The 14,756-nt window shown below is 42.3% G+C and overlaps 1 protein-coding gene across 1 annotated transcript in view; it reads left to right on the top strand.

Annotated features, from left to right (window-relative positions):
- The window catches only part of LOC124790027, a 325,305-nt gene that overhangs the window by 234,659 nt on the left and 75,890 nt on the right, over positions 1 to 14,756 (top strand). Inside the window, exons 2-3 of the mRNA XM_047257582.1 lie at positions 9,390 to 9,492; positions 13,349 to 13,435. Coding sequence (XP_047113538.1) covers positions 9,395 to 9,492; positions 13,349 to 13,435 — 185 coding nt within the window. The 5' untranslated portion in view covers positions 9,390 to 9,394. The remainder of the gene's footprint in view (positions 1 to 9,389; positions 9,493 to 13,348; positions 13,436 to 14,756) is intronic.

Here is a 14,756-nt window from a genome sequence, read left to right as displayed (position 1 = left end):
ATCCATTGGCCCCTCCATGTCCCCATACGTCCAAGTCTGTGTACACACATAGACGTTTCTCCTCTCGTTATCCTTACCCATTGGCAGACCACAAAAATTCTCCTCTTCCTGAAACAAATGAAACCGATTCCCACCGATTCGTTAATCTTTCGTCAGTTTTCAGCAAGATCTGGGAGATTCTATGGTGTTACTTGTGATTGAGGAGGTGTAGGAACTTTATAAGCTGATACAGGATACAAGTGGTCGAAAGTAACATACGGAAAGCAATGCAGAGTGAACATCGTTCGATGATTTGGAAGCATATAGAAATTGTCAAGGTAATACAGTACAAATGAATACCTTGAAATATACGATACACAGAATACGTAATGTGCTCTGTGAGCATAGGACAGGTGAACTAAGAGAGTGAGACAACTGGTCGACAGTGGTCTTGATTAACTAACAATCGCGGCTCCTGCCTACGTGATTTTGGTTTGGTTGGGTTGGGTTGATTTGGGGGAAGAGACCAACGACACCGGTCTCATCGGATTAGGGAAGGATGGGGAACGAAGTCGGCCGTGCCCTGTCCAAGGAACCATCCTGGCATTTGCCTGAAGCGAGTTAGGGAAATCACGGTAAACCTAAATCAGGATGGCCGGACGCGGGATTGAACCGTCGTCCTCCCGAATCTGAGTCCAGTGTGCTAACCACTGCACCACGTCGCTCGGTAGTGATTTAGGGAAACCAAGGAAAACCCAAATCAGGATAGCCGGAAGGAGGAACTCCATCCTCCAAAATCTTAGCTCTGTGTCTTATTAGGTGCACTGTCCAGCCGGCTGAAGTGGCCGAGCGGTTCTAGGTGCTACAGTTTGGAACCACGCGACCGCTTCGGTCGCAGGTTCGAATCCTGCCTCGGGTATGGATGTGTGTGATGTCCTTAGGTTAGTTAGGTTTAAGTGGTTCTAAGTTCTAGGGGACTGATGACCTCAGCAGTTAAGTCCCATAGTGCTCAGAGCCATTTTCCACTGTCCCATTCGTTTGGTCCCCATTGTACTCTCCATGTTCTTTTCCAAAGTAATTTCAATCGTCTTCACCTGCAAGACAATAAACTCATCCATTCCAACTATAACCAATACAGAAGTTAAAATCTTCTGGGTAGTCAGGCTGCGTCATGTTTCTTTAAACGATCGCCGCTTCAACCCCTGTGCTGCGATCTTCTTCAGGAACGTGTGGTGTCCACTGTCGATTGAGCACCAATACTCCCCATCTCAAATGAAGGTCCTGACTCACCCTTTACTTGCCTACCTCACATCCCACTCATCTAACACCTGTATCCCACTTACTTATTCTTTTGCATAGATTCGTTCGGCTTCCCTTTCCAACATCTTCTCCAATGCTTCCCCTGTTTCAGTTCCTATTAAAACACAGATTCCAGGAGCTTCCATTACATTCTCCAATACCTCCCCTATTCTAATTTCTGTTCACAATTACATCACTCTCTTAATGCAGAGACTGTACATTGCACCATCGTCATCTTGTCATAGTACTGAAATAACCTGTTTTAACCTCTTAAATGATTTTATAATACGTTTTAAAATTATGTAATCAAAAGGCTGAAGGTGCGCTGTTGGGCAGCTAGCTGTTCACCCCCAGTAGGGAGAATGTAAATAATAGTTGACTTATAAAACACACAAGCAGTGTCGCTGATGAAGTCTGTCTGCAATTGCAGCCGTAAAGTCAGTAGTTTTGTCACACAAGGCGTGGTCTCGCAAACCCAGAAGATTCCGTCCGCAGATATATATATATATATATATATATATATATATATATATATATATATATATATATATATATATATATATATATATGCACCAGCAATTGATATCTGATGAACGTCAAACGTTTCTAATATTACGTTTGTCAGTTATCGATGCATTTGTTCCTAATAACGAAGGCTCATCATTGACAAATATTTGGCTATTCGTCCGATCCTAACGACCTGGACGACAGTCGACTTACGAAAGCCGTGGCTTCCTGATGACGTTCCAAAACATTTACCATGTGCAACGTATTATCAGTCACACAAGGGAGGAAAGTCACAAGAATGTTGAAGTTAACTAGCACATTTATTGGAAAATGTCTTTCCATGGGGTGGGAGGCCTGCTTATTATTCTGCCTCAGCTGTTATCCTGCTGGTCAAAGTGTACCAGCTACATCACCTGAGATGTGCTACATTTTATGTTAATGTAGAATCAGAGCAGCAGATCACACCACATCACATCTAAGACGCACCATGAAGGAATTATCCGAACAGTCGGTAGATGTGATGTAAATGCACATACAAACAAATTATTACAAGTTCAGAAAAAAGTGGATGATTTATTGAAGAGAAAGTGCTTCACAAATTGGGGAAGTCAAGCGGTTATTCGACTTGGCATTGACTGATAATAGATGTGATGTAAATGCACATACAAACAAATTATTACAAGTTCAGAAAAAAGCGGATGATTTATTGAAGAGAAAGAGCTTCACAAATTGGGGAAGTCAAGCGGTTATTCGACTTGGCATTGACTGATAGTGCTGGTGGATGTCCTCCTGAGCGATATAGTGCCAAATTTTGTTCAACTGGCGCCTTAGATCGTCAAAATCCCGAGATAGTTACAGGGCCCTACTCATAATGCTCCAGAAGTTCTCAATTGGGGAGACCAAGGCAGAATTTGACAGCACGAAGGCAAATAGCAGAAACTCTCCCTGTGTGATGGAGGGCATTATCTTGATGAAATGTAATGTTTTGTAACGAAAGGCAACAAAACAGGGCGTAGACTACTATCGATGTACCAGTGTGCTGTAATGGTGCCGCGGATGACTACCAAAAGAGTCCTGCTATGAACAGAAATGGCACCCCAGACCCCACTTCCTAGTTCTCGGGTTGTACTGTGGGCAACATACAAATTGGTATCCCAACTATGTCTGGGGCGTCTCCATATACGTCTTTGGCCTGAATCTCATAGACTGGAACAGTATTGCCTTCAGTCATGAGTCCCGTTTCGAACTGAGCCCCGATGACCAGCAAAGAGGTGCCTGGAGACGGCCCAAACAGCGGTGGGATACCAACCTGACTGCCGCCCGCCATTTTTTTTCTTTTTTGAGTCATCAGTCTTCTGACAGGTTTGATGCGGCCTCGCCACGCATTTGTCTCCCGTGCCAAACCTCCTCGTCTCACAGGAGCACTTGCAGCCGATGTCCTCAATTACTTGCTGCATGCACTCCAATCTCTGTTTTCCTCTACAGTTTTTGCCCTCTACAGCTCCCTCTAGTGAAATGGAAGTACCTTGATGTCTTAACAGATGTCCTACTATCATGTCCCTTCTTCCTTGTCAGTGTTTCCAACGTATTCCTTTCCTCTCCGATTCTGCGCGGAGTCAGTCCACCAAATTTTCAACATTCGTCTGTAGCACCATATCTCAAATGCTTCGAGTCTCTTCTCTTCTGGTTTTCCAACAGTCTATGTTTCACATCCATACAATGCTGTGCTCCAAACGTACATTCTCAGAAATTTCTTTCTCAAATTAAGGCCTTTATTTGATACTAGTAGACTTCTCTTGGCCAGGAATGCCCTTTTTGCCAGTGCTAGTCTGCTTTTCATGTCCTCCTTGCTCCGTCCGTCATTGGTTATTTTGCTGCTTATGTAGCAGAATTCTTTAACTTCATCTGCTTCTTGACCATAAATCTTGATGTTAAGCTTCTCGCTGTTCTCATTTCTGCTACTTCTCATTACTTTCTTCGATTTACTCTCAATCCACGTTCTCTACTCATTAGACAGTTCATTCCATTCAGCAGATTCTGTAATTCTTCTTCACTTTCACACAAGACAGCAATTTCGGCAGCGAATCATATCATTGATATCCTTCCACCCTAAATTTTGATTTCACTTCTGAACCTTTCTTTTATTTCCATCGTTGCTTCTTCGATGTACAGTTTGGACACTAAGGGCGAAAGACCACATTCCTGTCTTACACCCTTATTAATTCGAGCACTTCATTCTTGGCAGTCCACTTTTATTATTCCCTCTTGGCTCTTGTACATATTGTACTGTGGGCAACATACATATTGGTATCCCAACTATGTCTGGGGCGTTAGCACCATATCTGACGCCTTAGATGCTCCTGTGAGACGAAGAGGTTGGCACAGGAGAGAAATTCGTGGCGGGCCACATCAAACCAGTCAGAAGACTGATGACTCAAAAAAAAAAAAAAAAAAAAAAAAAAAAGGCGGGCGACAGAATTTCGAACATCTTGCACCATTTTACATTGTCGAAGGATTTTTTCATGTCGACAAATTTTATGAACATGTGTTGATTTTTCTTTAGTTTTGCTTCCGTTGTCAACCGCAACGTCAGAATTGCTTCTCTGATGCCTTTACGTTTCTTAAAGCCAAACTGATCGCATCTAACACACTCTCACTTTTCTGTTCCATTCTTCTGTATTTTATTCTTGTAAGCATCTTGGATGCACGAGCTGTTGAGCTGATTGAGCGATAATTCTTGCACTTGTCAGCTCTTTCAGTCTTCGGAATTGTGTGAATGATATTTTTCCGGAAGTTAGATGGTATATCATCAGACTCATACATTCCACACACCAGCATGAATAGTGGTTTTGTTGACACTTCCCCCCATGATTTTAGAAATTCTGATGTAATGTTATACATCCCTTCTGCCTTATTTGATATTAAGTCCTACAAAGCTCTCTTATTCTGATTCTGGTACTGGATCCCTCATCTCTTCTAAATCAACACCTGTTTCTTCTTCTGTTACATCAGACAAATCTTCCCCTCATAGAGGCCTTCAGTGTACTCTTTCCACATATCCGCTCTCTCCTCTGCATTTAACCGTGGAATTCCTGATGCACTCTTAATGTTACCACCCTTGCTTTTAATGTCACCGAAAGTTGTTTTGACTTTCCTATATTCTAAGTCAGTCCTTCCGACAATCATTTCTTTTTCCATTTTTCACATTTTTCATGCTGCCATTTGGTCTTACCTTCCCCGCTTTTCCTATTTATTTGATTCCTCATCGACTTGTATTTCTGTATTCCTGAATTTCCATGAACGTTTTTGTACTTCCATCTTTCATCGATCAACTGAAGTATTTCTTCTGTCACCCATGGTTTCTTCGCAGTTACCATCTTTGTACCTATGTTTCCCTATCCAACACGCCATACGGCCCGACAACCTGGATTGATGGTCTGGGTGCCATTTCATTCAATAGTATGACTCCTTTGGTTGTCACCCGCGACACCCTTACGTCACAGTGATATGTCGACGATATGCCCCGTTTTGTTGCCATTCATGACAAGCTATCCTGAGCTTACATTTCAGCAAGATAGTGCCCGTCCGTACATGACGAGAGTTTCTACCACTTGTCTTCATACTTCCTAAACACTACCTTGGTTTTAAGGTCGCCGGATCGCTACCCTGTTGAGAACGTCTGGAGAATTATAATTAAGGCCCTGCAACCATATCGCAATTTTGACAATGTAACGCGCCAATTGGACAGAATTTGACACGATGTCACTAAGGAGGACATCCAGCAAGTCTATTAATCAATGCCAAGCCGAATAATTGCTTGTATAAGGGTGAGAGATGGTCCAGCGCATTATCGACTTACTCAATTTCTGAAGCTCTTTCTCGTGGCTGAATCATCCAATTGTTTTCAAATGGTAATCAGTTGTTTGAATGTACATGTACACCATATCTACCAATTTTCGTCCCATTCGGATAATTCGTTCGTTGTGCGTCGCAATTTTTTTTTCTTAGAGTGTATTTAAAAGCTATTTGTACGTAAGTCTTATCAGGAGTGATATAACACTGTAACTGCATCGTCGTTTATGGAAGCAAGGTAAAGCCACGCTTAGAGAAAACACCATCTTTTTCGTTGAAGGCAGTATCCGCTACGTCGTTGTTGGGTTCGGAACAAAGTTGTGACTAAGTAATTTAAAAGTAATTTGTACGTAGGCCTTGTCAGGCTTGATATAGCACTGTAATAGCTTCGCCATTTGTGGAAGTGAGATACACTCACGCCTGGAAGATAACATGATCACTTACGTTTAAGCCAGTGTCCGATACGTAGTTATTTGTTCAGACCGGAACAACGTTCTGACCAACTTTCACCGGTTTCGTGAGACATACTGAGGCATTAAGGTAGGATACCTCTTCTTCCCTCAACGTATTGTGTCAAGGGTAATCTGTGTCGTGCGAATGACATTCACTGTAGCGTTTGTGTTGCTATGGCTAGATGTTTAGGAGGAGGGAAGGAAGGCAGTGAAAAGCTGTGGAGGAGGCAGAGAGACCGATCCTTTCCGATGGGACTGCCTGCTTAATGTCGCTATTCGTAGGGTGAATTACTTGCCCTCACTCCATAAAACATAGAGGCGATCTTTGGGACACCTGGTCGCAATATTGTGAAGGACTAAAGGTCATCAGATTTCTTGCTCTCGTCAGCTAGATAATAATGACGAACCGTATCTTACGTCACCAGATTTCAAACCGGATGTCTCAGTAGAGAGCAGAGATGTATTGGTGTCCTTTAGCGCCCTTAGGTACGAATAAGTACCGCCTGAGCTTCGGATATGTCGGGAGGAGAATGTGAAAAACTAAGTCACTGTCGGAAAAAGCAACAGGAAGCCATAAAACGTAGCCCTGACCAAGCCATAGATTGTACTTGAAATTCCTTTACAACCTCAAATGCAGACTGCAGCCGGCCGCGGTGGTCTCGCGGTTCTAGGCGCGCAGTCCGGAACCGTGCGACTGCTACGGTCGCAGGTTCGAATCCTGCCTCGGGCATGGATGTGTGTGATGTCCTTAGGTTAGTTAGGTTTAAGTAGTTCTAAGTTCTAGGGGACTGATGACCACAGCAGTTGAGTCCCATAGTGCTCAGAGCCATTTTTTGCAGACTGCAACGAGGATGTCGGTTAATAAAAACGGATTTCATGTAACTGGCAAAAATCGTTTATGAAGTACAGTGATTGGTAGCCAAGTCTGCAGGTTGGGCCACTATTTTTGACTACGAACGGCACTCGTACTAAGTCCTCAGTACGTTGCAAGTGCCAGTCATGGTCAGGCGAGTGTTCTGTTTGCTGTTCTTGCATTATGCCAGGACACGTAAACTAGAACTTGGGCACATTGTTGGTGTTCGTATGATGGGTGCTACAGTAAGTAAGAGAGCCGAAGTGTTTGGTGTTTCAAGTGTCAGCGTATAAAAGATCTACACCGCACACAGGGAAAGTGGAAAAAAAAATCATCTGGTAAATCACAACGCGAAAGAAAGTAGTGTTAGGTGATATTGACCGCTAGTCATTGAAGAGGATCATGACGAAAAGCAGGACAACAGCTGCAAAGGCCACTACGGAGCAGAAAATCGTGCTCGCGGACCCTGTCAGCGCGAAAACAATACGAAGGCTCCATAAGCAGAGAACTGCAGGGCGAGCTGAAATTCCAAAACCACTCAACAGCGATGCAAATCCCCCCGCGCAATGGAATGGAGAAATTGTGCAAAATCATTTGATAGGATGAGTTTTGTGTCACACTGTTTACAACTTCTCGCCGAGCTTACGTCCCAAAGTGAAGTATGGCGGGAGTTCGGTGATGATTTGGGCAGCCATATTGTAGGTTTCCATGGGCCCCATGACTACTCTACGTTACGCCAAGTATTATTTCATTACTTCCAAGGATTATGTAACCATTCTGGCTGATCAGATCCATCCCATTGTGCAATTTTTGTTCCCCAATGGTGAAGCCGTGTTCCAAGAAGCCAGGGCACCTGTTTACGCAGCTGGCATCATCCAGGAATGGTTTTGTGAGCACCAGGATGACCCTGGCATCTCCACTGGCCACCGCAGTCACCAGATCTCATAATTATTCAGCCTTTGTGGTCGACTTTGGAGACAATGGTGCGTGATCGCTGTCCACCTCCATCATCGTCACTTGAAGCTGCCGCCATTTTGTAGCTAGAATGGTATAAGACTTTTTTCACGATAAAATTCAATCATCAGTTGCAAATAAATTTTTATTGTGCCTTACTTGTTTCGCAAAACTAATTAGTCAAATTTGGAAGCATACAAAACAGAGATGATATAAACCTTCACGCCTTGGCTACACATTTATAAGAAGTGTAAAAAGTAACAGAAATGTAACCAGTCTTGTTGTATCAGATGCCAATATCTTCTTCACAGACGCATAAGGCCATGGTATATTCAGAAATATACGTAATGTACCTGATTATTTTAACCAATGATCGACAGTTTACAGTAACTGAATCGTATCTATGTATCTGTTGTGCTAGCACCAAGGAAGGTATATAAAAGTATGCGTAAAAGATATAGCCAAGGTACGTAAAGAAGTTGTATGTAATACATTTGAAAGAACATACACATAGTTCTATCACATAAAAGAAATGGGCTAATTTTCACATTTTATAAGAGATGATACACAATCAAAATAGTGTAAGTTTTTTAATCTTTTGAATTTAGGTAGTAATGTTAGGCCTCTATATTTCAAATTCTTCTAAGAGATTCATTTTGTAACCCCTGTCAACGATATGTAAAATTTCCATGTTAAGCAAAGATGGAGAAGGAAGTGAGTGTTTCTCTGTTTTGACATGTTCTGCAAAATGTGACTTATATGAATTCTCGCTGTCTTTGTTGAGCAAGTTCTCAGAAAAGCGGGTCTTAAATCCCCTCCCTGTCTGTCCTATATAAAAACTCGGACATATATATCATAAAACTCTCTTTAAAACCCTACTGGACCAGTATTTATCCTTTTCGAGAAGACTGGAAGTTTTTTTTAATGCCAACGGTTTTCCCGACGTGTATTAGGCATAGTAATGTGTTATGTTTTAGATGTTTTCCAATTTTTGTCTCCCCTGCCCCCTGTATATAAATACAATGCTACAGAGAAACCTGTTACTATTTTTTTTTCTTTTAGTCTCCCATTACCGATTTCAAGTGGACGCAACCTTCATCTTCAGAACATTATATAGCATTACGATCTTAGATTCGGGGAGAGCCGTGCGTGTAAAAATATAAATGCTAACATATTTACGAAGCAAATAAATAAAAAACTCGCAAAAAAAGAATTCACATGCTACAAAAATGGTAGCTGGTTTGTAATACGCACGGTGAATATAGGAGATTCTTAGCCCTATTCAAGCAGTACACTTAATTCACGTGACCGAATTGTCGTAAGGCACAGTTTTTTTTTACTCTTGTTGACAGGTTTCAGCCACTTAAATGGTAATTCTGGCGCACTTCGTGTCGCAGACCGCAGAGAAACTCGCTGTTAAGCCGTAAGCAATGACGGCTCACGCGGTCTGCGGTGTCCTTCTGTGGGATACTAACCAGTGCCTGTGTCCGCAGGTACAATGACGAAAACACACCAGCTGAGCCTGCTGATGATCATCCTGTGCGCCCTCTGCCTGGCCATCGGGAGCGCCAAGGGGCAGAAGAGAGTCGACTGCAGGTCAGTTTCGTCACTGTCTTACCTCGAGGCTGCATGTCCTCATTTTATACTCTTCATATTCCTAATTCGTTTGAAAAATCTTTCGAGAACAATTGCTTTCGCTCTCGATCCTAATGTTGCCTATAAAAAGGGCACAAAATTTTGAACAGTAACATGAAGGAAGCGATTATCTCAAATGTCAAATGAAAGTAAGGCGTCTCCTACCAGAGGAAGTTTCCACACACGTAGCTACACCCGAGAAAAATAAAAAACAAAGCACTGTTACAATTTTTTTTAACATCAAAATGCCCTCCCTACGTTGTAGATAAATGGAAAAAAATCGCAGAATGTACATACATTAGGCATACTACCAACCAAGATCAGAGTGGCCAACTTGTAGATAAAATTCTTTTATTTTTCGGTCTCAGGTCGCGCAACTGTTGTCATAACTGGTTTCATACGCATACAAAGTCATCAGACTATCTGTTTAGAAAGAAAAAAAGAACAAGGTACAATGCTAAGGAAATAAATTACAAAGTCAAGTGAATTTCTGAATACAGCTAGAAACATTTGAATTCGTTGCATAGGAGCTCGTCAGAGTAAAACTGGACAGGGCAGGAGAGGTGCTCGCAGTATAAATGTGTAAATGCTCTTTGATTGGTCCAGCTGAGGACCACGGTTAACTGCTTAACAGAATAAATTTTGTTACTCGTCACTTTTAAACATAATGTTCAACATATTTACAATATAAAATTTATTGTGATACAATATACCGTTCCCAAAGAAGTATGTGACACACAAGAGCTTGAAAAAAATAATTATTTTGTTTTAAGCTTGATTCTAAATTGTTTTTGAGGAAATTTATCAGTGTTACAAAGTGATAATTTTAAATTTCAGTCATTAAAGTATTCGAAAAGTTCAGAAAATACAAAAACACACATCAGAAAAGTTCTACATCACCCCTATATTTCGAAATTCATGGCACAGAAAAAAATGGCTTTGAGGCATGCGTATGTATACATTTTCAATGTGTCCAGTTCTCTAAATAAAACAACTGAATCGTCTGTTTCGCATGGGGCTTTTTCACAGCACTCCTGGTCAACGTCGGTACGTGATGGAACGCTCCCTTGCTTGGAAACAGGCTTGAAACCGTCTTGAAAATCATCAACGAGAACATCAAGTCATTCCTGGTTCAAACTGCCCACTGCTCAACGGCAGTTCTGCGTGAAGATTACGTAGTAGTTGTCGACGCCTATAAAAAGGTCGTTTCAACACATGTTTAAATGGGTTCACGCCTGGGGAACAGGCAGGCCACTCCGTCCTCTAGAACCTAACATCCTGAAGGAACATTACATGAGAACAGCGTGATAATCATGTCGATTATCATTCCTCAAGATGAAACTGTCGTCAAAATATTAGCGATAAGGTCGCACTATCGGTTGCAGAATCTCGTCCCTGTAACGTAAATTAGCGAGCTTGTCCTCAATGTACCTGCTGTACACGGTGGCCCCACGTAATGCCACCCCAGAACATCGCTCCACGACCATTTTGTTGCAGATGTGGACAATGTATTTGAAGTGTTCAATATTGTCTTGTTGCTCCAAACACACTGTCTGCGTTTATCACATAGAAACAATCCGAGTATCACCCATAAACAACACCGGATGCCGATCCTGGGGTGTCCATTCTGCATGATTCCTTGCCCATTCGTTACAGAGTCCATGGTGTAGCGGTGCATGATGTGGTGCTCGCCATGGACCCGGGAACGGAGATTCGCAACATCAATCGTCTCCCAAGAGTTTGATGCGATACATGACGTTCTTTAGCCTCTTCGAAGGTCAAATTCACTCCTGCAGCGTTCAGTCCACGGTTCCTTCCGTTCAAATTCGTGCACTTGTCGAACGTGGACGACCTGTGCGGCTTAAGTCGTCAACACTGTCAATTGGAACCGATTCCATGTGAGCACCACATCACTTTGACTCCGGTGCCCACGTCGAGCAGTTTCTCTTGTTTACAAGCCTTCTACCCATAACGTGATGGGCGTCCAATCATTGGTCGCTATTGTCCTCCGTGACATAGTCGATTTACACTCTACCCTTACACAAACGCGTCTAATGAAAGCAAACTGGTGCTTTGCTTTCAACAAACGATTCAAGTGCGGCCCGCAGGTAGAGCTGGTGATTCTTGTGAGTGTGTTTACAAATAACGCCAGGGGTTACCTACTGATCGGTGCATTGGCAGTCACGATAAAAGCACACCTGCGCGACGTATCAAGGTGAAGCAACACATTTGTCGACGCTGCCAATCCTTTGATTGTCCGCCATTGGTATCTGAATGATCAGCACGACGGAATGTCGTACCTAATGGCCCGGGTTCCATTCCCAGCTGGGTCGGAGATTTTCTCCACTCAGGGAGTGGGTGTTGTCCTTATCACTATCATTTCATCCCCATCGACACGCAAGTCGCCGAAGTGGCATCAAATCGAAAGACTTCCACCAGGCAAACGGTCTACCCGATGGGAGGCCCTAGCCACACGGCATTTCCATTTCCATCGTTTGATTTCGTTATCCAGAAGAGATGTCTGTCTTTCACTTTGCGCGCGATAAGAGCAGCTTGCATCCATAAAACTTGACTAAACAGACATCTGGAAATATCGGCGCAGGAACGACCTGCAAAGCCTCCAGACAAACCCGGTCAAGTATATCGGAACAATGATGGTTCGGGACTGGAAACTGCTCCAGTAACGTACTCGGGAGACTCTTCGGAATCAAGTTTTTGCCATGTTGGAGAGCATTAACTGGATCAACATATTTGTAGCTCCCTCGTCTTCTCTAACTATCGTAGACTCAACCAAACATTGGATACATTTATGGTGGATTTTCACTAAAGATAAAAGAAGCAACTTTTATTTTAAATTTCATCAATTATAAATTTCTTTCTTGTCTCTATTCGCAAAAGGAAGCAGTTTTTCACACATCCCAAGAACCACAACAGTTCTAGATCATAAGAATTCGTTGTTCTCATATGAATAGAAAAAACTGTGTAATTTATTTTAAGTTTCCCAAAACAGAAGACCCATTGTTTTTAAGATCGTATTTCGCTATACTTTTCAATAATAAAGAAAACATTGCACAGTTAAGTCTTGCTTTTACTTTATCATTACAGTTTTCATCTCAATGTAATGAAATGATCAACTGCAAAATTTGTTGATCCAAGTGAATACTTGTCCAGTATGTAACACAAGAATTTAATTTCCGAAGATAAATCCAGCAACCAATCACATTAAGTGTTGTTTACAGCAAAACTGTTATCAATTTCGAGGGCTTGTGAGTATAATGTCCTCCCCTACCTCAGTGGCATTAGAATATTAAAAGAATTGTTTACATGATTCGAATATGAGGCTTCATTTATCAAGTATGTTATCATGTTGTTATTTTGAATGCGAAATGTCACTTTATGATATCTGGGAATGTAAAGGAACAGTGCATAAAATTCATTGATGTACAGGGTGGGCAGCTATTCTTGAATAATCGAGGGCAGAACAGCATTTAAATAGACATATTTTGCGTTTGGGTAGCAACACAGAAACAAACAGGTATCTACTGACTCAATAAGAAACGTGATGACATACGTATTTCTTGGCCACAGAGAAACACAAAGGCCTCCAAGATGGGGATCGTAACTGACACAAGAGGCTTTCAGTCTCCTGATACTAGGTTGCTCGAATGGCTACTTTAACAACTAGATATTACTACATTTCATAGATAGTATTCACTGTCCTTGATGTTTGTTGCTCGGAAGGTTAGTTGTAGTAGTATGAGAAGATACATGTGGAGTACATGTTGACTTTTGTAACTGTTAATCTCTTGTTCCTCAGGATGTACCCGTTCGCACCCATCTGCCGAGGGATAATGACGAAGAAGAGGGATGTGGACAGCACCGGCGTAGCATCTCCCACGATCCAGTGAGTACTCCTTGGGCCGCCCTGATTTCTTCGCTGCCACCACTCTGGTTTTTCTGCACAACAGCTAAATGCTGATGTGAAGCCAGTACTTTCATACAAACGAATTAACATGTGATAGTTGTGTGCAAGTATATATAAAAAAAGAAATTAAGCTCTGTGTTTGTGATATAATTGTAGGCATGTGCACTCGATGCAACAGGAAAATAAAAATAAATAGACATTTCGTAAGTTACACTTTGCAAACTTATGGGTGTACTTAAAGTAACATTAGCAGTGGGACATCGATTAAGTCAACATACAGATCGACAATTTTTATGGAGTAGTCGTCAGGTTCAGATCATTAAAAAAATGGTTCAAATGGCGCTGAGCACTATGGAACTTCTGAGGTCATCAGTCCCCTATAACTTAGAACTACTTAAACCTAACTAACCTAAGGACATCACACACATCCATGCCCGAGGCAGGATTCGAACCTGCGACCGCAGCGGTGGCGCGGTTCCAGACTGTAGCGCCTAGAACCGCTCGACCACCCCGCCCGGCTCAGATCATCTACATCTACATCTACATACATACTCCGCAATCCACCATACGGTGCGTAGTGGAGGGTACTTCGTACCACAACTAGCATCTTCTCTCCCTGTTCCACTCCCAAACAGAACGAAAGAAAAATGACTTCCTATACGCCTCTGTACGAGCCCCAATCTCTCTTATTTTATCTTTGTGGCCTTTCCGCGAAATGTAAGTTGGCGGCAGTACAATTGTACTGCAATCAGCCTCAGATGCTTGTTCTCTAAATGTCCTCAGTAACGATTCACGAAAAGAACGCCTCCTTTGTTCTAGAGACTCCCACCCGAGTTCCTGAAGCATATCCGTTACACTCGCGTGATGATCAAACCTACCAGTAACAAATCTAGCAGCCCGCCTCTGAATTGCTTCCATGTCCCCCCTCAATCCAACCTGATAGGGATCCCAAACGCTCGAGCAGTACTTAAGAATAGCTCGTATTAATGTTTTATAAGCGTCTCCTTTACAGATGAACCACATCTTCCCAAAATTCTACCAGTGAACCGAAGACGACTATCCGCCTTCCCCACAACTGCCATTACATGCTTGTCCCACTTCATATCGCTGTGCAATGTTACGCCCAAGTATTTAATTGACGTGATCATAAAAGGAAGTGACACTAACCTGCGCAACGATATACATAAATAGTGCACGAGCACTGGATGGATTCAATATTGATGCCAAATAATGATATTTCTTTGGATCAATCAAAATAAGTGATTATGAATGAAAATAAAATTTCATTCTTCTCGCAATA

Source organism: Schistocerca piceifrons, chromosome 3 (assembly GCF_021461385.2).
Source record: "Schistocerca piceifrons isolate TAMUIC-IGC-003096 chromosome 3, iqSchPice1.1, whole genome shotgun sequence".
In the NCBI taxonomy this organism is placed as follows: Eukaryota; Metazoa; Arthropoda; class Insecta; order Orthoptera; family Acrididae; genus Schistocerca; species Schistocerca piceifrons.
This window is presented reverse-complemented; position numbering and strand designations above follow the sequence as displayed.